The following is a 22,846-nucleotide window of genomic DNA, read 5'->3' as shown; positions in this document are numbered from 1 at the left end:
TCTCCAGCAGAGGTTACTGCAGTGCATCTTTCCAGCTAGCAGAAGAGGTGACTCAGGGTAAAAAGCTCAAAAGACTTGGCAAACAGTGCAAAGGCTTATTGAGTGTTTGCCACAGTAGCCAGCTAAAAGCTGGGGTTGAGTGCTGTGGCGTGCTCGTGCATGTTGGAATAACTCACTGACACTGGCTCATAATGCTGCCATGACTGCAGGCCAAGCGAGCGAACAATAACATCAAGCAGCATAAACCACTTAAGAGGGGTGTGAGAACGCAGTTAACATGAAGTAGAAGTTTCACTCTCAGACCTATTGTTGCGTTTATGGGGTGCAATTAGTGAAGTGGCTGGGACCGAGCTTGTTAAGATGGCCCCATGTCGAGAAACAGAGAGGTAGGCGAAAGCAAAGAAGACAGGAATAGAAAGAGAGAGCCGACAGAGTGAAAATATTTTTTTTTTGTGTCAGCAGAGTTGTCGTATGATGGGCATATCCATTTTTTCTCTTCCTGGGGGAGTTTATCTGAAATGTGAGTGACAGCCTGAGCCGGGCACTGCTGTGTAGAAATGACTGCATGTTGGCAGACATGCGCTCAGATCAAACTGTGCTGTTTTTAGTGTCTGTTACAGTTGTGTAACATTGCAGACAAAGCTCAATAAGAGTGTCTGTGGAAGCGCTGCATGGGGGGGGTTGGACGGCCTGTATATGAGTCCGCTATGATCCAACCCCCACATGCCTGTCCACAGTCTCTGCATGGGACACCAAGAGCTGTCCTGTCATCACTGTGCAGGGGGGCGAGGCCATTCATTCACTGGGCCCATCTTTAATTCATTAGGCATCTGCCTGATTGATGGGTGCTGGGATGCACTTCTAATTCAACTCTGGCTCCTGCATACAAGTAACCTGCTTTATTTTCAGCTGCATCAACCAGAGAGGAAAATTCAAATACTGAATGCAAATTTCCTCTAATCCCTGAAGCAGGGATGACAGCAGATATTTGAGGGAGTGGTAGTGAGATTTCAGCTAGTGACATTAGGTAAACTAAGGTAAACTGAAGCTAAATATTACTGCAGCTCAGGAGGAGAAAGGCTGGAGCCAAATGATGACGAGGCCTCAAGGGAGCAGCTTTCTCTTACTGGTGCTTCAGAAAACAATACGGGACTCACAAAACATTCATATAACTCAGAATTTGTTCGTATACTAGCTCTTATGATGAATGTAAAATGTTCTTAGAGTGTGTTCATGCAGCACTTTCCCTTAGCATCACAGGTCATTGACAGATTACCACCCAAACTGTGAAACGCAGCATTTTCTTGTTAAGACGTTTATTATAGTCTTAGAGCAAGAGTGTATTTTATTATAATCATCCTATGGTCGTCTTCTACTATCTACGTTACTGATTTAGTAAAGGGAGGGAATTGGTCACAAATGAAAATGGAAGCAAAGCAGACAAAATAATCAAGTGATATAATACATTGGTCTGGGCAGGGTGGTTTTGCATGTGAGACAAATCAACAACTCAGATGAATCTTTATCGAAAATCAATGGCACAGTTTTTAAAGACTGAGGAGGGACAGCCAGTTTTGGACTTTTGTTTTATAGCAAATAAATACGCACTGTTCCTCCACGAGGCCCATTGTTACCGCGTCCCTTTTCAAGTGCATATTTGATTTGCTCCATATTTGGTTTCAAAGGTTAAGATAGTGAAGGGAAGCCATGTTGTTAAAGTGCAATGGAATGAGTCAACACTTTGAAACCTACGCAGAAAGAGTCGTGATATCAGCGGGTCAACAAAGTGAAGAGAGTTTACTTTGAAGCTGTAAGTAAAAGCATGGCTATGAAACTTCTTATAGTATCACTCTTTCATTGATAATCAAAACAGTCTTTGTACGGTTAGTTGTGCTTATAGAAGCTTTATGCAACTGGTGACAACATATTCTCACCTGCCGCCAACAGATGGACTACACAGTTGGATGTGTGTTATGTTAAAGTGCTGATATATACACAGGTGTTCTTTGATCAAAGTGTAGACCAGCACATCTAAAGCCAAGGCAACTGTGAGGAGGTGGAGGACCTTGCCCTTTGCCTTAAGGCCTGAGGCAGAGGGAGGGAGAATGAAAGCCTCTGATTCAATAGCAAGGAAGCCAACAAGCTGTTTCACCACTTCAACTCTTGACTTTTTTGCTGTCTTTATAGTCTCTTTGCTTTGCACAGTACACAATAAAAACCCTTTCTAAATCAGCATGTTTCAGTGCTTGGGAACACAGATGGGAATCAGTCAGCTTGCTGTAGACAGTGGCAGGGAATAAACATTCATTAGAGGCTACACATTACAATGGATGACAGGAGCTCGACTTCCTCTAAAACTATAATTATAACCTTGCATGTGTGTGCATCACAAGGCTATATTCTTTGAGCAAAGCCTTCCATATTTAAAGGAAAATTGCACCCTCTGATACTGTTCCACTGTTATGTATCTCATATATAATGATATACGTATATTACTTTTTTGGTTGTTCCTACTTTCCCTCAACCTGCCTCATCTACTTCTTTAGTGATTTCCTACTTTTCCCAGAATGTCGCATTTCAGCTGTGGGTTTTATGTGAATATGGAGAGAGCAACAGTGATAGCAATAGTAAGAGAGAGAGAGCAAATTTTTCCACTCGAGTGAGAGTCATTAAACAACATTTAACATCTTGTGGCTGTATTGTATTCTGGTCTATTGAGGCTGCTGTCGGTGGAGAAATTGGTCTCTCTGCCTCTTCTACAATGGATTTCTCCCCGTGTGATTGTTGAACTTTGGTGCAAAATGTTGAGTCTAGAAAGAAGACCTTGTTATTTGATTCTGAGGGATTGACACCAGTGATACGGTGGATGTTTTGATCTAACTCACTTGTAGCTGCTCTGTAAACAGCTCTACATGACGTCACGCTGTCTACGTTTGGCCAGTTATCTGCGGGAAGAAGACAAATATCCTCCCAAACAACAAAATGGACCCAGACATCGTGAATGTCTGTTTTTTTTCACACTATTAAAGTGTTAAGGGTGGATTTTTCATTTAACAGCAAATGGAGGCAGAGACAAAAAGGCTGACATTTGCAGCTGACACTGATAAATGAAGAAAGATGGACAATGAGGGCATTACGCAATTTCAATTATGCAAATCCAAATGGAACTGTCAATACCAATGTTCCTAAAATAAACGTTAGACCTCTCTCTCCACATGAATTCAGCGATTCAAGAAATCTGAAAAATGGTCTGCTCCTAAACTACATAGTTTAGAAATCAAACACTCATCCATTCCACCTTCGGTCAAACCACTGTGCCAAAAGATGACTCTAGGAATTTGACCTCTTTCAAAAGGGCTTTCCGACTGTATGTACGCTCAAATTGGTGCAACGAATTCCTGGGGGACGCGGATGTCATGTGATTTAAACGAGTATGACAGCTCCGTGAGAGCCTCAAGACATGTCAGCCATTCCTAGAGGATACCTTTTCATGCCAGCTTTCCCGTCCGACTGGCAGAAAACTGGAGTGGAAAACGCTGACAGCCACCTCTCTCTGTATATCCCATCAGATCTGATGACCGAGAGAGGCCGCGCTGGCGAACCTGCTCACATTTCATTACCAGGTGACAGGCTCCCTGGGGATCACATGGTCAACAACTTCATCAGCTTCTCTGCGGAGATCGTAAAACATAACAAATGCTCCGGAGCAGCAACTTCTACTTCTGTGGCGCCGAGGACAAAGTAGCTGAGGTGTAACGTTGTCAATTCGGTGCACCGTTGTGGGGTGAGGCCCTGCTGATGATGGAGCTTAATAGGTCGGACATCATCTGTTCTGCTGTTTAATGTAACATAGCTCACATCGCAGCCCGTAACACAGGGGGATATGAATTCACGATGTGTCTTGGCAACAGGATCCACACTACTGCACCCGGCAGACACTATTCTTAGCCTGTGGAGGATCTCTCGATGGATCACTCATGTCAATGCAGGACCACTGATTACTGAGGGGCAAGTTAAAGGAAAAATCCACCTTATAACATTTAAGAGCTGCTAAAATGCCATTGCAATGTACAGCACATTTCTGGGCCGATTGTGTTGCTTGGTTGTGTGTTTTTATTATTTTCTTATTTCTCATTCTGAACGGGACAAATTATATTTCCATTGCAGCTACAATGGAGTTTAATTTAAAAAAATTCAACGATCTAAAACATCAACGGTAAACATCAGGTTTTGGTGTCCCTCAGAATCAAAGAGCGAAGTCTTCTTTCTAGACTCACCATTTTGCACAGACATTCAACAATTATGCAGGGAAAAATCCATTGTAGAAGAGGCAGAGAGACCAATTTCTCCATTGATAGTAGTTTCAATAGTCCATAATGCAATGAGGCCACAAGACATGGTGCATTCTGGGAAATGTAGGAAATCACTGAAGTAGAAGTACACAAGTACAGGGTGAGGGAAAGTGGGTTCACCAAAAAGTAAATTAGAACACTTCATCACAAATTAACTCCTGGGATGCACTGAACATCACAGATTGATGTCTAACAGTGTAAGAGGATCCGGGGCTGGACTCCTCCTTTAAGCCATTAGCAGGCTGGAGGTTGGTAATAGCTGCCTTCCCAGCAGCTGGCCACTGAGTAAACACTGCCTAAACCCATCATACAGGTGCTATGCAGGTGCTGCTGGCTGCTGTTTCCTATAAACAGACTGCCTCCATGCACTGCTGGTAGTAAAATACTAGAATGTACACTGCGAAAAGTAATCAGCTATTCCAGTTTTTATGTATTTTAGAGCATAACAGCACATGTTGTGGTATCTCTGCTCTGTGTGTACAAAAGTAAGGCAGAGTGGAGCTCTGCAGTTCAGCAACGACAACATCAGTTGTAATAGACACCATTAATTCGCAAAAACATTTCAACACTGCCGCTGAGCGAGAGCTGTGCGGTGAATCTTTACGACAGCTGTAAAAATGCACAGATGAAAACAGCATGCCATCTGTACTGTAACCCGGCAGGCTGGGCCATAAACACCCGGCTGTAAAATATGTCATCAACCACAAGAACGGCGATTGCAGGTCCTGGTACGTAGGTTTCTCCATACACTGTAATGGTGGCACTATTGTGCTGCTCATGCAAAACCACTGGGTTGTAAATCTGTGTGTGGGTAGTTGACATGATGACATTCAATATTTGTGTTTGCAATGTCAAACATAAATTCAGCTTTACTGATTTATATAATGATTAAAATGTTTCTATTTAATTACATTTTGTGTGACTATCATTGGTAATCTTTCTGAACTTTGAACTGTAAACAAATGAAAAAACGTATAAAAATATATCAGCCTGTTTCATCTCTAAGACAGTTCAAGCAGTTTCATAATAGTTTTGATTGATTTTGTAGTCTTATTGTTTCACCACAACACATTGCCTGAATAGATGCTTAATTTTCATCATAACTATCTACCAACTCATGACTCTTGGTTTGTCATAGTTGTGGTCAGCCTCCTAATCCACTGAGAGTTATGAAAATGTGGCTCGTACTCTATTTTGGAATAAAAACTCGTCGCCCACTTAATGCCCCTTTTAATTTTAGTTTGTTTTTTAAATTTAAACCATATTTTAAAAATGTAACAAACAAGCAAAAAGCTAAAAAAGCAGCTGAATAAGCAAAACTGTGGTATTTGCAGTAATGTGCCCAGCCTGATGGTACGCCCCGTTTTACCACCATATTGCAGCAAGAGTTATTGTTAAAACCCTTGTGTAAATAGACTTGTCCATTATCACTGTTCCTGACATTTAGGAACTGTTCAAGACACCACAAAACACTTCATTCAGCATGTACATGTGTGTATTGAACACGCCATAAGCATTAAAGTGGCAATCAATGTTATTTTAAATCAAACTTTATAGACTTCCTTTTCTGCCAGCCTGTTGTGTTGAACAAATTAAGTAAATGTTTTTCTAATTGTCAAGTTTAAAGCTAATTGCACAGGCTTGCTATTTGTGCTATTTTCTTGTATAATGATTAATGATCCTGAAGCATCTTAATGGAGAATTTTGAGTAAGAACTGCAATGATTACACAGAAATTTGTTGAAAGCTATGTAAGTACAATGCTTTACTTCCTCATTTATTCCTTCCCTATTCTAAATCAGTGCCATCATTCCTCTGTCTCGATTAAGAAAAAAAAAGAAGAGTCAACTGCCAACTCACCCTAAGGTCACAGGCTGATGTTTTGTGATTTAGGAAATTTGATCCATTTTTACTAGTCAGCACAGCATACCTGATTGACTCTACCAAGAGGTGTTTCTCATCGTGCCCATGCCATTTAAACTGTCACATCCACTGATACAGGACACCGCCGCCACAGCGTCATAAAACCCATTCATAAATCTCTTGGTGCATCCAGTGGAGGTGGAGCAGCGGCTGCCTGCCCTCCTCACACAGGCCAGCCGCTTCATCAGCAGTCACACCGATGAAATTAGATTTGCTTCCCAGAGACACACACACTGCTGCGAACTCTGACATCAAGCAAATGTGTCAAGCTCAATGGGCTCAACAAGGGTATCACATCACATCGTATCTCATCAAATTCTTCTGTATTAATGAATATTTCAGACGATGCTATAGCTGCTTATACTTCTGGCTTGATTTTAGGCTTATTGCATTTCCAATGTGGCGTTAGAGCACTTTTTCTCTCATTCTTTAATTAAATGTAATCATAATACTGCAATTTTTAGTAATACTGCATTTCTCAAGGACGTAATGGTGTATGGCGGTCATAGCAGTGCTGTAGTAACAATCATTTTTACAGCCTTAGCTCAGCATACTGTGAAAACCAATCAAGGATCAATGGACTCATCTGCACCAACTGTTTTAGCATTCCAGTGAATGAATGTGTGTGAATGTGAGACTTCGGCCCTGAGCAGCAGACCAGGGGCAGCCGCTGGCTGAGCAACATGCTCACAGGTGGATCAAAGCTGATTCACTGGTCCCTGTTTCCCCCTCAGGGGAAATCTGAGTGGATGCCAGCCCAGTAAGCGAGCCTGCAGCCTGCGTTGTTGCGTCATTATGAAGTGTAAGTCATTAGAAAGATCCCCTTGGGTTAGGCAACACGTCCTGCAAGCCACAACACGACATGGGCTGACGAGGGCCGATCCTGCCTGTGGCTCTGACTGAGGGCTTGTTAATGGCTTGTCCTGAGGACTCAAGGCTCTGGTCCATGCTTGTTTGGGGATAATGTCCAAAAATACTGGAGGCCTTACTGCAGCTATTAGGGTTATGGCTCTGTAAACAAATGTTTTTCTTGGAAGCCGTTGACTTGATTGTATCAGATTAGTCCTGGTGGTATGTGGCTGGCCTCTGATCTTCTAAATGTAGGCTAAACATGGAAAAAACATCTGAATCCCACGGGTTTATTAAAGCTGGTCCCACAGATAATAATACAATCCCAGCTAGCACATTATGTAGCAGCGACGTAACCTATTCTGACTTTTTAGTAATTTCATGATTTACCAGCTGATCACATGATGTGGCTAAGGTAGCAATTGTATTTCTGACTTACAGTATTACCATTTTCGACTTAACCAATGTCAAACTCACAATATTACAGTTATGGTATTATTTTTCAAGAAATTCAAATAATTAAATAATGTGTACAAGATTTCACAATATCTTTGGACAAGCTCCTCCCTAACTGCAGTGTAGACTACCAACTGACTCCAATCTGACTCATCATCATAGATCCTGGAATTTTACCTTCCAAGAACCACAACTTTTTACATTGCCACCATGAATCTCTAGTTGTCTGGTTTCATTGTCTCAATGTGGTGGCAGGGATAATTTTTCCCCATAAGGAAAGCCAGGTCTATTTAATTTCTCCCCCCAAAATCAAACTGAAACAAAGGTGAGACCTCAAATGACCCATAAACAAGAGTCAACTAATTGAATTCGTACGTATGTGTCAGTGTCTCCAGTTTCTCAAGTATGATCCTGTGAGCGCTGACACATGCACTGAACTCTGGGTAACACCTCTGTGCAGAAAACAGCATCTGCTTGTCATCCTCACATATTCATCTGTACTCATGAATTAGCACCATGGCAAGTGAGTGCAGTCTTCCCCCCTAAACACTGCTGCCTCATCTTAACCTCTGCGCCCGGCTGCCAGAAGTGCAGATGGAAGCTGGAAACAGTCGATTCCTTTTTTCCTTTTTTTCCTCAGAGCGATTACCGGAATGAACGCCGCGACGCTCCGCCGCACCACAAAGCTTATAAAGGGGCTGGCAGTGGGCGCGCTCACCGGGGGGTCTGCTCCGCCGCATTATCCAGCCCAGAGCCCAGGGGTCCGGGGATAATCTGCCTTGCCTGGACTGTAATAAAGAGCCCAGGCTGACAGGTCAAGGTGGACTATGTCCCTTGTTGATGCAACTCTCCCAAATGCAGTTAACTTAAGCCCTAGCCTGGGAGAGAAGCAATCCAAAGGGCATCTAGTGTCTGATCTCTACATGAAGTGCAATGTTTCTTTATGGAAAGATAAGAAAGACTGTACACCCTGTAGAGACCAAAGACAAACTGGAAAGATAAGAGCAACGTTCTTATCAGATTCTCAGATGAATCAGATCTTCAGATTCGACGGCGGTATTTCGCAATGACTCACTACACTTTGCCTTTGTCAAACTTCCGGCGTTCGGCCTCGATGTCCACATCCCGGCGTGGCACAGGCAACGCAATCGCAGGATACGTGCCACCAGGCAGGCGGCTGTGTAAATCATGAGCTTGTAAGTCATGTTGCTGACGTGCTGATGTCATCGTGGGCTTTTACAGTGTACGCTTCACAAGTTGAGACATAAGTTGAAATCGGCAGCCAGATTTCCTCCAAAAAATCATGACAAGCAACAGTTACAAGGTGCAATAGTTGAGTGCAATACCTATATTCTGTATTTGATTCTGATCTTATCTTTTTTCTTCTACTGTTTCCATTTGTTTTTTTAACTGTATTGGTTTATGTCTTTTATTCTTTTGTGTCTTTTAACAAAGTATAGGCCTACACAAGCAACCACTAAGCTAAACTCCTTGTGTGTGCAAACTTGGCCAATAAAATGATTCTGATTTTGATTCTAAACAGATTTTGATTTTCTTGTTTGTTGTTGGAAAATGTGAGTTCAACCATAAACTGGACCAAATTTAGTTTTCATGAATGTCTTCTGTCTTCTGGTGGCACCACTTGAGGGAACATTTTCTGTCGCTTTTCACACCGACGTTAACCGGAGCAACAAAGCTTTCTGAGCCTGGAGAGATATTTCTACCAATAGAGCAAAACGCAGAGAAAGCCCTTCCAGCCTGAGCTCACAAAGTGCCTTCCCATCAGACCGGCGGCGCTCCGTCCCTGAGAGAAATCAATGCTCCGTGTGTCGAGGCAGGCAGGATATCGTGGACCAAGCCGACTTCTAAAAGGCAACACGATTATGTAATGCCAGAATCTACACCGTTGTTACCTCTGGCGAGTCAACAAGACCATGTGCTGACCATGTGACTACGGCTTGTGTTTATTTTAATGGTAGAGCTGAATAAGAGATACGGCAGCGTCTATTCTGACCTTTCACCCACTGACTTATTTACCGAGTATTCATTTGCCTTTCAAGCCTGCCGCTCAGACACACCCAGGCCTGCTGGACAGAGCTGCACGGCTCATGTGTGTACTGAAAGACAGTTTAACACATGAAAAACACACTGTTGGACTAAATGTCATGCTTAATGACCTTATATAACTGTGTAGGAGAGATTCGATATGCTCGTACCGTGCTTAAACAATGAAGTGTGAATTCACAGCTTAACGCCTGGGTTGACTTAAAGTGATATTTCATTTTAGTATGGCAGCTGTATAGTTTGTAACCTGCATGCATGTGTGGGTTTATGAACAGTCGACTTCTGTTATCGGCCATAGAGCATAGAGATAATGTCACACGGCTTTCATTTGCTTCTATTGGTTTAATTCAAACACACATAAATACTAAAGCTTGGCAACTAAGAGAAATGTTTTGCCTGTTGTGTCCCATTTTTAAAATATTTCCCTGTTTGCAATTGAGGTTGAACGGTCATGGAGTCAGGTGAGCGGAGAAGTGGAGAATCAAAACATTATGAGATATGAAATGTGAAATGTTAAATAAATAAGAGAAATATGGTTTTAAGTGGTGCTAGTGAGTGAAATTTGAATACAGCCATCAGCAGCAGCGATGATGATAAAGAAACAAGACCTGACTGATGCTCTCACTGGGGGGTAAATGGAAATGTGATGGTGGAGGCAACCCAGAAAGCTCTATACTGATGGGTAATCAATGGGTGGAAAAACACAAGGGGTAGGAGGGGTGGGAGTGTCCAATGTGAAAAAATGCTCTGTGCCGTAGAAAGTGCAGAGGGAGAGAGTAAGGTCAGGTGGTAGGGGCTTGGAGAAGAGGCGCTGTGTGTGTGTGTGTAAGAGAGATAACCTTCGAGTTAAATTCTCAGGCTTATCTGGAGCTGTGGGTAGAGGCGGCGCCATTTAAAAATGACTGTTTCTCCACCCAGATAATCATTTCTCCACCCAGATAATCATCTTTAACTCTGCAAATTTGTTTCATATAGCAAACGTAAACCATGTGGATATGTTTGGAGCCACATCAACCATATGTGAGTCCTAGAACAAAATTGTACCATGTGCTGAGCTGAGTTTTGTCAAGTTTTCGTTTTCATGTCTTTCAATTTTGTTTCATTCTTATTTTATTTTGTCTTGTTTATGTTTACATTTTTGCTTGTAAGATGCACTTGTGTGTGCTGTAAAGTGTAAAGCAAAAAGTCAATAAACACATCTATAAAAAAACAACAAAAAAACAACATGTGAGTCCAAAGCACTTGTCTCGTCTCTTCAGACCAGTTGGGGTTGTCATTTCAAAATTTCAAATGGGGTTGTCATCCAAATACTGTACTGGCTTTTTATGCCTTTTGATGTTGACATGAAACACACACAGAACCTTATTTACAGTAGGTGAGGAAGCACTGGGCATATGGCTGCTGCTGCTGAAGTGCTGTCTGGACAGAATGACTGATGCAATCCTCACATGGAAAGATGAGAGTCCATAAAATAAACCAGGGATCCCAAACCTGTTTCGTATCAAGGACCAAGGACTTTTCCACGTCAAGCACCCAAAGAAGACCATTCGTTAAGGTTTTGTCCCAAGGAACAACATCTGAGGAGATTGTTGTTAGTTTTGAGTTAGAATTGACAGGTGGGCGAGGTACGCAAACCTGTGATCTTTATACTCTGTCCTAATTGAAGTCCCTGGACCCCACTTTGGGTACCACAGTAATAGATAGACAAGGAGATTGATGTCCATTGATGTTTTTGTCTTATGGTGGGATGCAACACCCCGGCCTGACTCCAGCCTTTGCATAACAGAGGATGTCCTGCATGGCCAGAATCGGGCCGTTAAGGCAACTTCTTCCACCCATCACATCACCATCACCTCTGTTTCCCTCATGAGAAAATAAAAGGCCACTGGGAATTTAATTACAAGCACACCCACCCACACACACACACACACACACACACACACACAAAAACGTAAACCAACCTGTTCTTTACGCTTCTGCCAGCGGCCACACGGGCTTTCCTCCAAGATCTCGCTCTCATCCTCGCTCTCCTCCTCCTTCCCCTCGGATCCTGAATTCCTCTCCGGGACGGACATAGTCATTTTATTCCGTGTTTTTCCAGATTTTCCTCACACCCCCCTTCCCCCTTTTTACTCTCTGTCTGTCTGTGGCAACGAGACGAGCGGTAGCGCAGCCCGTCGCCGCTTGTCTGCGCAGTGAAGGATCCCAGACGACACCAGACGCTCTCGGCGCTCAAAACATCTTGCAGAGAAAATAATGGATAGAAAACCCCCCAAACCAGCTCTAGACGGCCTTCCCAGTCTGTACGTAACCCAGAGGAAATTCACACCCCCTTAGATTAAAACTACTGCACGCAAATCATCCGGTAGTGGAGACATCGCAAGGCCGTGTGAGGAACTGAATAAGGGGAAAAAAAATATTCCAGACCTCATGCGCCCTAATACGCTGCATGCAAAATAAGATTGCGAAATGTTTTTGTTATCTGCCCATTCACAGAAAAGCAACGCGGATGTATTAAAAGCTCGGCCCGCGTGAACCGAGATGTTTTCCCTTCAAGTCCAGCGCGCGCATGCCTCTCACTTCAAACGCCTTCTCTATTTTGGAACAGACTTAATTTTTCATCATCTTCCATACGCGTCATTGTCGGTGTCGCTGGCTCTGCCTCGCAAAAAAAACCGTGGGCTCCTGCCAGGCACGGTGCGCAGAGAGAGCGAGAGAGAGAGAGAGAGACACGGGAGTACCGTAAGCTTCTGAACACATGCGCAAGCCAATTCTAGGCTGTCGGCATAGAAACGGAGCGGCGTTCCAACCCGGAAGCGAGGAGACGGGAAGGGGGTTTCTTACCATTACCAATAATGGTAAGAAACCAACTTTCCGCCACCGCCGTCTGACTTCACTTATTTTCAGTTTAATGTATAACTTAATTTGGAAGTTGCAGTTGTAGTTGCATCTTTATGTTCCTGCATGATCCTAAAACTGACTTAAATCATGGTCACAAAATGCAACCGTGTCCCCAACCTCCTGAAATGACCTCTGACCTACATACAAAGTCACCTCCTTTCAATGTGTGTTAAATATGTTAACATAGTTACTTAACTGTAATAAGACCATGGCACGTGTCATTACATCATAAGTAGCCTACAACAGAATGCCCCAATTAACATCAAGCTACATGCCTATAGGCTAGTACCTTAGCTAGCCTATATCATTATTGGAGGTGAGGTGAAGAGCATCAATGGTAGTAAACAATGCAACCCCATTGCAAACATGAAAAACAATGGATTGGAAAATGGCAAAGAATTATTACATTAAATATTTGAGTGCAATACAGAAATCAGCAAGGTCTAAATTAAACCAAAAGTTCAGGTGTGTTAGCAAAAAGTGGCATTTTATACCATCTGATTAAGACAAAGCCAAGTAGTCCTAAACTAGGTGCCTTTATAAGTGGAACCATTGGTATCTAATAAATTAGCCTGTGTTTTACGTTTTTTAGAGAAATTTCAGCTGGGTAGGGCCTAGGCAAGCCCATCCAGCCATACATCAAGCTACTTAACTTACAGGTTAATTAGCCTATTAGCTTATTATCTTAATATAGCCTAGCTAGAAAGCTATCGGTGAACAACTTATTTACATTTCAAAAATGGTAACCATTAACTAATAAAACATAACAATGCTCATGACATACTCTTAAGAAAGCTTGTTCTTTTCTCTTTTTTCTAAATTGTCCTCTTTGACCTCTTCATGGTACAGGAGGGCTTTCCTCTCTCAATTTCTGTGAAGCTCCTTGTTTGTGTGTCACCTTCATGATTACTCCAAACCCTGTCAACTAAGATTCATGTCCCAATACACTATTTCAACAACTTTTATTGTGCAATTTGCAACTTTTTACAACACTATCCCTGGTAGTCTGACAAACGTTAAACCCATTAGAAACAATAATGACTGACAACGTTGCCTTTGATGTGCATTTGCTTTCCCAAACTGTAATCACTATGCAAAGCCAAAAGCTGCAGCAGTCTAGTATGAATCCTTTTGCGCCCATACCAGCAGGAATACGGTACTCAGTCTCCACTGCTCAGAGGCAGGGAGAGAGTTCCATGAGTTCATCAGATCCGTTATTTAGGATAAACCTAGTCTGCCATCTAGTGGGTATAATGTAAAATACTTCTGTAGCAAGAGCTGTAGGGATGCAACATGCAAAATGAAATATATTTAGAGCAGAATATTTACATTTGATGGAGCATTTCACATTAATTAATCTGGATTTCCTGCATAATCCACTGCCTCTGCTTCATTGCCAGTTGGTCTTTGCTCACCTTTTATGCCTCCATCATGCACTTGGGCAACTCTATCAACACCTCAGTGGAAATGCTATCAGACACACCGGTTAACAGTTCAGCTCTAATCACAGATCTATACAGTAATCACCCTCTTACTCTATTTTTAGCACACAATGCTCACAGAGAGCCCGTGAGCCCCCGCTCTGCCAATCCCTCTCACTGTTAATGAGATTTACTCTTGGCACAAGAAGCAGTGGAGACAATGGCGCTGTCTAGACAAGCCGCTAAGAATGGTGTTTCAGAAACGGCTGCACCAACAAGGCGGGGGATTGGCACCAGCATGAAACGATGCTTTGTAATCTGCAACAGAGCTGTTGAACTCTTTCTGGCCACAGTTTTGCACCAAGTTCCAAATCTATAATTTCAATGATGAGATTATGTATTTATTCATCTGTGATTGGGGGGATTTTTTTCCATATGTCCCCAGTCAAAACTAGATTTATTTTCTGTTCAAACTAATTCAAACCGTACCTTTTTGGTATTTTGCCTGGATGTTCATAATGACTGAATGCAGAATGTATATTTGTAGGTTTATATGTACAGTTGAATGTCTACTTGTCTATGATATGCCTTGTGTTGTCCCTGTGGCTGGTGAGTCAGTCTGTACCAAGTTACTATATAAGTTGTCAACATACTATATCTGCACCAAATCCACTGAGACAAACTCCTCTACACTTACTGTGTTTGGTGAGTAAAGTGATTCTGACAAAGATGCAATAAGTACGATTTTACTGCCCCATAGCACAAAATAACCATAATATATCTTCACCAGGTGCTGAGAAAACTTTCCGGAAAGTTCTCTATTTTGGAACAGAAAGTCTCCATTGGAATTTCATCTTCAGGTTACCTGTTTGACCTGTTTGAATACTCTGCTCAGCTGCATAACTATCCCTTTTACTTAATTTACAACAAAATAACATTTCTGCAAGTTGTTTTGCATTTGGTTGTCCAATATTTGTTTCAGCAGGACTGCAGTTTCATATAATAATATTCATGTTCAGGTTACGAACCCTTCAAGCCGGCCCAGACGAGCCTCAGGTAGTTCTGCTGTTTGATCACGTATGTTCAATTCAGTCTGTGAATCCCAGAGTATCTTCTCGTATGTAATGAATTCAGTTAAACTCTCATCATATGGAATTTAATCAACCGTACTCATTTGCAATTTAAAAGTAGGCTAACCATCAACTTCACTAACGTTAATCATTAGTTAACCCAAATATATGCATTAGTTTTTCACTTTAAAATCAAGGATTATAATATTATGTTGACTCTGTTAACAAAAAACAGTCACCAACCAACAATATTGAAACAATATTTTCCCCCAACAGGGAGACTGTTTCAGAGCCAGCCACAGCTTTTTGTGACATTTGACTGCACAACTGTCAGTTTGACATCAACTGCACAACTACAATTTCATGACTTTTCCAAAAATGTTATTCCTTTTATCATTTTCATAACTTCTCCAGGCCTTGAGATACAATTTTAAAATTCCACAGCTTTTCCAGGAGTGTGGTAAACCTGGAAAGAGAAATGCCCGTTATCAAGCACAAGTTATAACTAAAAAGCAAAAGTGTAGCTAGAGCCTAGTAGCCTACCAAGACTAGTTCTGAGATTTATCTCAGAATTCTGAGATTAAAGTCAGAAATCAGAAGTCAGACTCAGAAGTTAACCTCAGAACTCAAATACATTTTTCACATGAGGCCCTAATCTACTCTTCGGCAGCCAGAACCTCAGTTTGAGTACAATTGGTGTATTCAGTACATCAGTCCAGTCACAGTAGGCTATATGGCCTGTATAGGAAGGACTATATTTATTTACTGGACTTTCTGTAATATCCACCCAGAAATGGTATCACACTTGCTCATATGTCAAGAAAATACATCTGTAAATGAATTATTGACCATATTGATAACTTTGTCCTATATTAGAAGAATGTTTTTGTTTATCTTAAATATAATAATAATAATATAATAGAGGCAAGGAGAAACAAATGTATTTATTTTATTTTATTGTATTAATAAAAGTGTATCTATTACAGAATGCTATACTTGAGTACATACTACTGTATAGTCCCAGGACTGGAAACTGGCATACAGAGTGACAAAACAGCAGAGTATGGTTACATAGGCTATATTGATTGTTTGCAGTATTGTCATTTTATTGAATAGGAAATAGGATTACAACCTGTTACCAGAACCACACCCCCTCCTCTCCTGCTGATTGTAAATGCATTCTTACTCTGGGAGCATCACTACTACAGGAGTTTTCTTTCCCTCATTTTCTTACTGAATCATGCAAACTGTGTGTGTCAAGTTCAGTTCAGTTCAGTTCACTTTTTGTTGTCCATACCAAGGAGGGAAATTCAGCTTGCAGTCAGGCATAATATAAACACAATGACAACACAGATTGCCTTCCCTAAGATCTGGTGAACAGAAATGTGTGACAGGGGGCGTCCTGATCGCCTTATCAACATTGCACAGTTGTTTCTTGTTTCCATACCAAGAAATCAATGAAAAAAGTTAGGACTGCCTTGATGAAAGATCAAATCAAGATGAACTTATCTGAGAAAATTATCAATTCTAATTTCATTTTTGCAGAATCAATACTGTATGTGTTCATTCATAAGATTTAGGATTTGTACCTGGATCCAACCCACTGAGTTCCAGTACTGATAGACATGACTGTGCTCATCTACTTGTTCAAAGGTGAATCAGTGAATCTGAGGACTGGCATTGATCCAAGATCAAATTACCTGATTGGAAACTACCTCCATTTGTTACTGAATAAAAATGCAAAGAAAAGAGGGAGTATATTATTGAAATAATATTTATTTTTTTTCTTTGGAGATGACCAAATCAGTTTGCTGGACACTCACCGTACCTTTTTGCTATTTTGCCTGGATGCTCATAATGACTGAATGCAGAATGTATATTTGTAGGTTTATATGTACAGCTGAATGTCTACTTGTCTATGATATGCTTTGTGTTGTCCCTGTGGCTGGTGAGTCAGTCTGTACCAAGTTACTATATAAGTTGTCAACATACTATATCTGCACCAAATCCACTGAGACAAACTCCTCTACACTTACTGTGTTTGGTGAGTAAAGTGATTCTGACAAAGATGCAGTAAGTACGATTTTTACTGTCCCGTAGCACAAAATAACAATAATATATCTGCAAGGGGTTTGATAGGATTGTTGATCAATACCAGAGACTCAACGATTACTTCACCAGGTGCTGAGAAAACTTTCTGGAAAGTTCTCGATTTTGGAACAAAAAGTCTCCATCCATTGGAATTTCCTCTTCAGGTTACCTGTTTGGCCTGTTTGGGGGAAGGGTTGCCTGTTTGGCCTGTTTGGGGGAAGGGTTGCCTGTTTGGCCTGTTTGGATTCTTTGCTCAGCTGCATAACTATCCCTTTTACGTAATTTACAACAAAATAACACTTCTGTGAGTTGTTTTGCATTTTGTTGTCCAATATTTATCTAAAAATATTTCATGTTCAGGTTACGAACCCTTCAAGCCGGCCCAGACGAGCCTCAGGTAGTTCTGCTGTTTGATCACGTATGTTCAATTCAGTCTGTGAATCCCAGAGTATCTTCTCGTATGTAATGAATTCAGTTAAACTCTCATGATATGGAATTTAATCAACCGTACTCATTTGCGCAGCCAGAATTTCGCTCATTACACCAGACGCCTCTAGCATTCACACACCTTCCTGTCTCCTGGATGTTTTAGGGAGCGTTAGCAAGGGGCTTCTCATCATCGTTAACTTTTATTTAGAAGAAAAATAACATGGAACCTGTGATTATCATGAGAACTTTATGGCAAGCTCATTCATGTACATAACCTTTTTTGATTACTGAGCATGGCTGTGCATTCATACCATTGATGGGTAAAGCACTTCAAGTAATTTATTGTGCAACTTCTCATTATTGATAGCCAGTGTAGATGTAAATCAAAACTACAGTCAGTCAGTGATACAACAGCTCAGAACAGATATTGCTGGTGATCAATCAGTCAAAGTGGACATGTGTAGGTGGTCCACGTCCACATCCATCAATAATACTCCCTCTGTCAACCATGTCGTCCTCCAAGGATCATGAAGGTTCACATGTCATAACCAGATCAATGAAGCGGTGATGGTGTGATGCTGCAGGAGATTCAGGTGATGTCCTGAGGACAGGTGGAAACAAACCAGACTTCAGGATGAGCTGAAGCTGACAACTGGTATGTAGGAGTGAAAACCAGCGAGACGAGGACGACCAGTTGTCTTAAGAAAGGGGCTTGGCACTCCTCTCTCTCTCTCCCCCTCTCTCTCTCCACCCCCGACCCAGATAATATAAAGAAGGGAGACTAGACTGCATTTCACTTCATCCACCTCTGCTGCACTCTGTCTGCTGTAGGACTTTCAAGCCTGTAAGTATTGTACACTTCTATACTGAATGATAGATTCATGTATTACTGTGTAGCTGTACTTCTAAAATGCAGTGTCAATATAATGTTATGATCTGGTTTGTAGGACTGAGCTTTATAATTGTTGATTCAGGCTCATAATGGATATAAATTAAAGCTGATAATCAGTAAATTGTGATGCTATATGGTGAGGAAATATTTGCCTCCAACATAAAAACAAAAGTTCTTCTGTTCAGTAGAAGAATCACTGGGGGAGCACAAATGAAATGGCACACCAAGGCCAAAACATGTTTTGCAAAGCATTTTAGATTCAACATTTTAGATGGATAGAATATCACAGTGTTTTTTCTTTTCTTTCAGAATCATGAGCAGGAACTACTTGTCCAAAAATGATGAGCTCCGCAAGGGAGACTACATCATGTCCAACAACCGGGAGTGGAAGGCTATCTTTCAGGTGAGTAACTCAGAAGATCAGAAGATCTGGACAGTCTGTTTTTTTCTGATTTTGGTGAGCTTATGTGTAGCAGTGCACACTTGGATAACGGTGAAGTGTCTCTGTGTCTGCAGGAGGACGGTAACTTTGTGGTCTACGGCTGGAAGCCCATGTGGGCCTCAGACACCGCAGGATCAGACGTTCACCGCCTCTGCATGCAGGCGGACTGCAACCTGGTCATGTACAACAAGGCTGACAAACCTTGTTGGCACACAAACTCCAGCAAGGATGAGAGCAACATGTGCCGTCTTCACCTGACTGATGATGGCACCTTGCTGGTGCAGAGGGAAGGAGAAGACATCTGGAGCTCTGCTTCCTCCAACGGCATGAAATGATGTCATGAGAAAGATTTTGTACTGTAGCTCTGTACTGTTTCATCTTTGGATGTCAGCTTGAGTAACCAGTCAATCTGATATGTGAACTGGAAACAAATAAAACCTTTTTTTTCCCTAATTCATGAATGCAGGTTTTTTCTACACTGTGCTCCTCTTTGTTGGTTCTGATAAACAGAAGCTTCCAGTAGAAGCTTGAGTTGCTGCCTCTCCCCCCCTTTGTTATATTCAAACAATCTTCACTTAAAACAGGGGAGGTTATCTATGGAAAACATGCCCTACTTAAAAATGAGCACCCTTCCCCTCCCCTAAACGTTTTGCTAAATTGTCATTTCACTGAGAACATTAAACAACACATTTGCAGCGGTATGTGATTCTAGACACATTTCTGATTAACTTTGAATACAATACTGAACATGAAAATCACAACGAAACATGTGTATTGGTCCAAATTTACAGAATTTACCCAATTACTTGTACTGCTTTATCAACATTGCACAGTTGCTTCTTGTTGCCATACCAAGAAATCGAAGTTAGGACTGCCATGATGAAAGATCAAGTCAAGATGGACTTATCTGAGAAAATTATCAATGCAAAACTTTCTCTCAAGCTTGAAAGCCAATACCAATCTTCTCCATTGACAAATAATGGGAGACACTATTAGGAAAATAAAAGTTTGTTTGGGCTTTTTCCTGTTGTATAGTAACTTTGCCAGAATCCTCTTGGATTTTGTTGCAGTGATTCATCCAATAAGAGAGCCAAGAAATCTGTTATCAAATTTCTGATTATGAGAAACTATTTTGTAAAGAGGGGAGAGCGGGGTAAGATGAACCAGTTTTTACTCAAATGTTATCTTGGCAAGGAAAAATGAGACAGAACTAAAACAAATGCTTCCACCCATATTCCAGGATGCTGACTTTCATATTAACATATTAATTGTATTTATGTGAGGCCTGCAAAGCTGTGAAAACAAATTTCCCTTTGAGGGACAATAAAGTATTATATTGTATTGAGAATGCAGAAAGAAGAATGCAGCTAAACGAAAGAAAAATGAAAACACAACTTCTTAAAAAAGTGGTATCTCAATTTGTCCCAGGTGGGGGTAAGTTGATCCAACCAAGTGGGTAAATTGAGCCGTTTGGGGGCTCAATTTACCCACAAATTCAAGTAAAGGCCACACATTCTCATGACACCTTAATTGAATCAGTTGTGCAAGAGTAGAGTTGGAGCTAGAAGGTGCAGGACAGGGGGTCCTTGCAGTGTTCATAAATGTTCAAGATACAAAATAAATAAATAGATAAATGAATAGATAAATAAATAAATGCAGTAATTAAAATAATTGCACAGTTATTCATTAAAATACTATTAAAATCAGAAATCAACAAGGTGGTAAGTTCAACAACTGGCTCAATAGTCACACACTACACACTAGTTCACTGCTAACATTTTGCTAATTCATTTATGTGGTTTTAGTCCTTGGTAGTAGACCAACATTTATTGTATATATGTTTGATTGTAGAAAATGTAGGGAAAAAAAGTACTTTTCGTTGCAAAAACAGTCATGTTGAAATGGATGTCTCCTCCTAAATGCCTGGTCACATGACACATAGTGTTTACTATTGCTAGGATACAGGAGGTGGCTCAACTTACCCACTGGCTCATTTTACCCCACTCTCCCCTAGATTAAATTCTAAACACAAGTAATTTCTTCTGGAAATAAGAACCAATACACGTTTCATTGTGATTTTCATGTTCAGTATTGTATTCAAAGTGAATCAGAAATGTGTCTAGAATCACATACTGATGTAAATGTGTTGTTTAATGTTCTCAGTAAAAAAGCAAGTCAGTAATACATTTAGGGGAGGGGAAGAGCTCGTTTTTAAGTAGGGTATGTTCTCCATAGATAACCTCCCATGTTTTAAGTGAAGATTGTTTGAATATAATAAAGAAATTCAAGGAGGGCAGAGGCAGCAACTCAAGCTTCTACTGGAAGCTTCTGTTTATTAGAACCCACAAAGAGGAGCATGATGTAGGAAAACAATGCATTCATGAATTTGAAAAAAAAAAAACGTTTTTATTTGGTTCCAGTTCACATATCAGATTTACTGGTTACTCAAGCTGACATCCAAAGATGAAACAGTACAGAGCTACAGTACAAAATCTTTCTCATGACATCATTTCATGCCTTTGGAGGAAGCAGAGCTCCAGATGTCTTCTCCTTCCCTCTGCACCAGCAAGGTGCCATCATCAGTCAGGTGAAGGCGGCACATGTTGCTCTCATCCTTGCTGGAGTTTGTGTGCCAACGGGGTTCATCACACTTGTTGTACATGACCAGGTTGCAGTCTGCCTGCATGCAGAGGCGGTGAACGCCTGATCCTGCGGTGTCTGAGGACCACATGGGCTTCCAGCCGTAGACCACAAAGTTACCGTCCTCCTGCAGACACAGAGACACTTCACCGTTATCCAAGTGTGCACTGCTACACATAAGCTCACCAAAATCAGAAAAAACAAGACTGTCTAGATCTTCTGATCTTCTGAGTTACTCACCTGAAAGATAGCCTTCCACTCCCGGTTGTTGGACATGATGTAGTCTCCCTTGCGGAGCTCATCATTTTTGGACAAGTAGTTCCTGCTCATGATTCTGAAAGAAAAGAAGAAACACTGTGATATTCTATCCATCTAAAATGCAGAATCTAAAATGCTTTGCAAAACATGTTTTGGCCTTGGTGTGCCATTTCATTTGTGCTCCCCCAGTGATTCTTATACTGAACAGAAGAACTTTTGTTTTTATGTTGGAGGCAAATACTTCCTCACCATATAGCATCACAATTTACTGATTATCAGTTTTAATTTATACCCATTATGAGCCTGAATCAACAATTATAAAGCTCAGTCCTACAAACCAGATCATAACGTTATATTGACACAGCATTTTAGAAGTACAGCTACACAGTAATACATGAATCTATCATTCAGTATGGAAGTGTACAATACTTACAGGCTTGAAAGTCCTACAGCAGACAGAGTGCAGCAGAGATGGATGAAGTGAAATGCAGTCTAGTCTCCCTTCTTTATATTATCTGGGTTGGGGGTGGAGAGAGAGAGAGGGAGAGAGAGAGAGAGAGAGAGGAGCGCCAAGCCCCTTTCTTAAGACAACTGGTCGTCCTCGTCTCGCTGGTTTTCACTCCTACATACCAGTTGTCAGCTTCAGCTCATCCTGAAGTCTGGTTTGTTTCCACCTGTCCTCAGGACATCACCTGAATCTCCTGCAGCATCACACCATCACCGCTTCATTGATCTGGTTATGACATGTGAACCTTCATGATCCTTGGAGGACGACATGGTTGACAGAGGGAGTATTATTGATGGATGTGGACGTGGACCACCTACACATGTCCACTTTGACTGATTGATCACCAGCAATATCTGTTCTGAGCTGTTGTATCACTGACTGACTGTAGTTTTGATTTACATCTACACTGGCTATCAATACTGAGGAGAAGTAGCACAATAAATCACTTTTAAGTGCTTTACCCATCAATGGTATGAATGCACAGCCATGCTCAGTAATCAAAAAAGGTTATGTACATGAATGAGCTATGCCATAAATGATAATCACAGGTT

General features: G+C 41.3%; 3 protein-coding genes across 7 annotated transcripts in view; 1 reads left to right on the top strand and 2 right to left on the bottom strand.

Annotated features, from left to right (window-relative positions):
* nrbp2b (nuclear receptor binding protein 2b) overlaps positions 1–12,296 on the bottom strand; it is a 31,413-nt gene extending 19,117 nt beyond the window's left edge. For all 5 annotated transcript variants that reach the window (XM_071525845.1, XM_071525846.1, XM_071525847.1 and 2 more), the window contains exon 1: positions 11,605–12,296. In XM_071525845.1, the coding sequence (XP_071381946.1) occupies positions 11,605–11,724 (120 nt within the window). In that variant the 5' untranslated portion in view covers positions 11,725–12,296. The remainder of the gene's footprint in view (positions 1–11,604) is intronic.
* Positions 12,297–18,376: 6,080 nt separating this feature from the next.
* Positions 18,377–19,342, top strand: LOC139649440 (B-type lectin plumieribetin-like). Its single transcript, XM_071525851.1, has 3 exons — positions 18,377–18,399; positions 18,757–18,850; positions 18,964–19,342. The coding sequence occupies exons 2-3, from the start codon at positions 18,761–18,763 to the stop codon at positions 19,222–19,224; spliced, it is 351 nt and encodes a 116-aa protein (XP_071381952.1). The 5' UTR covers positions 18,377–18,399; positions 18,757–18,760; the 3' UTR covers positions 19,225–19,342.
* A 1,894-nt stretch (positions 19,343–21,236) lies between these two features.
* LOC139649439 (B-type lectin plumieribetin-like) lies at positions 21,237–22,245 on the bottom strand. The gene is made up of 3 exons (XM_071525850.1): positions 22,221–22,245; positions 21,770–21,863; positions 21,237–21,656 (listed from the first exon to the last, which is right to left on the bottom strand). The coding sequence occupies exons 2-3, from the start codon at positions 21,857–21,859 to the stop codon at positions 21,396–21,398; spliced, it is 351 nt and encodes a 116-aa protein (XP_071381951.1). The 5' UTR covers positions 21,860–21,863; positions 22,221–22,245; the 3' UTR covers positions 21,237–21,395.
* Positions 22,246–22,846: the final 601 nt, after the last annotated feature.

This window comes from Centroberyx affinis, unplaced genomic scaffold (genome assembly GCF_046629955.1).
Source record: "Centroberyx affinis isolate AG114_WGS23_722 - 3 ecotype Tasmania unplaced genomic scaffold, CSIRO-AGI_Caff_v1 ptg001340l_1, whole genome shotgun sequence".
NCBI classification, from domain to species: domain Eukaryota; kingdom Metazoa; phylum Chordata; class Actinopteri; order Beryciformes; family Berycidae; genus Centroberyx; species Centroberyx affinis.
Note: the sequence above shows the minus strand (reverse complement) of the source record. Positions and strands in the feature narration are given on the sequence as shown.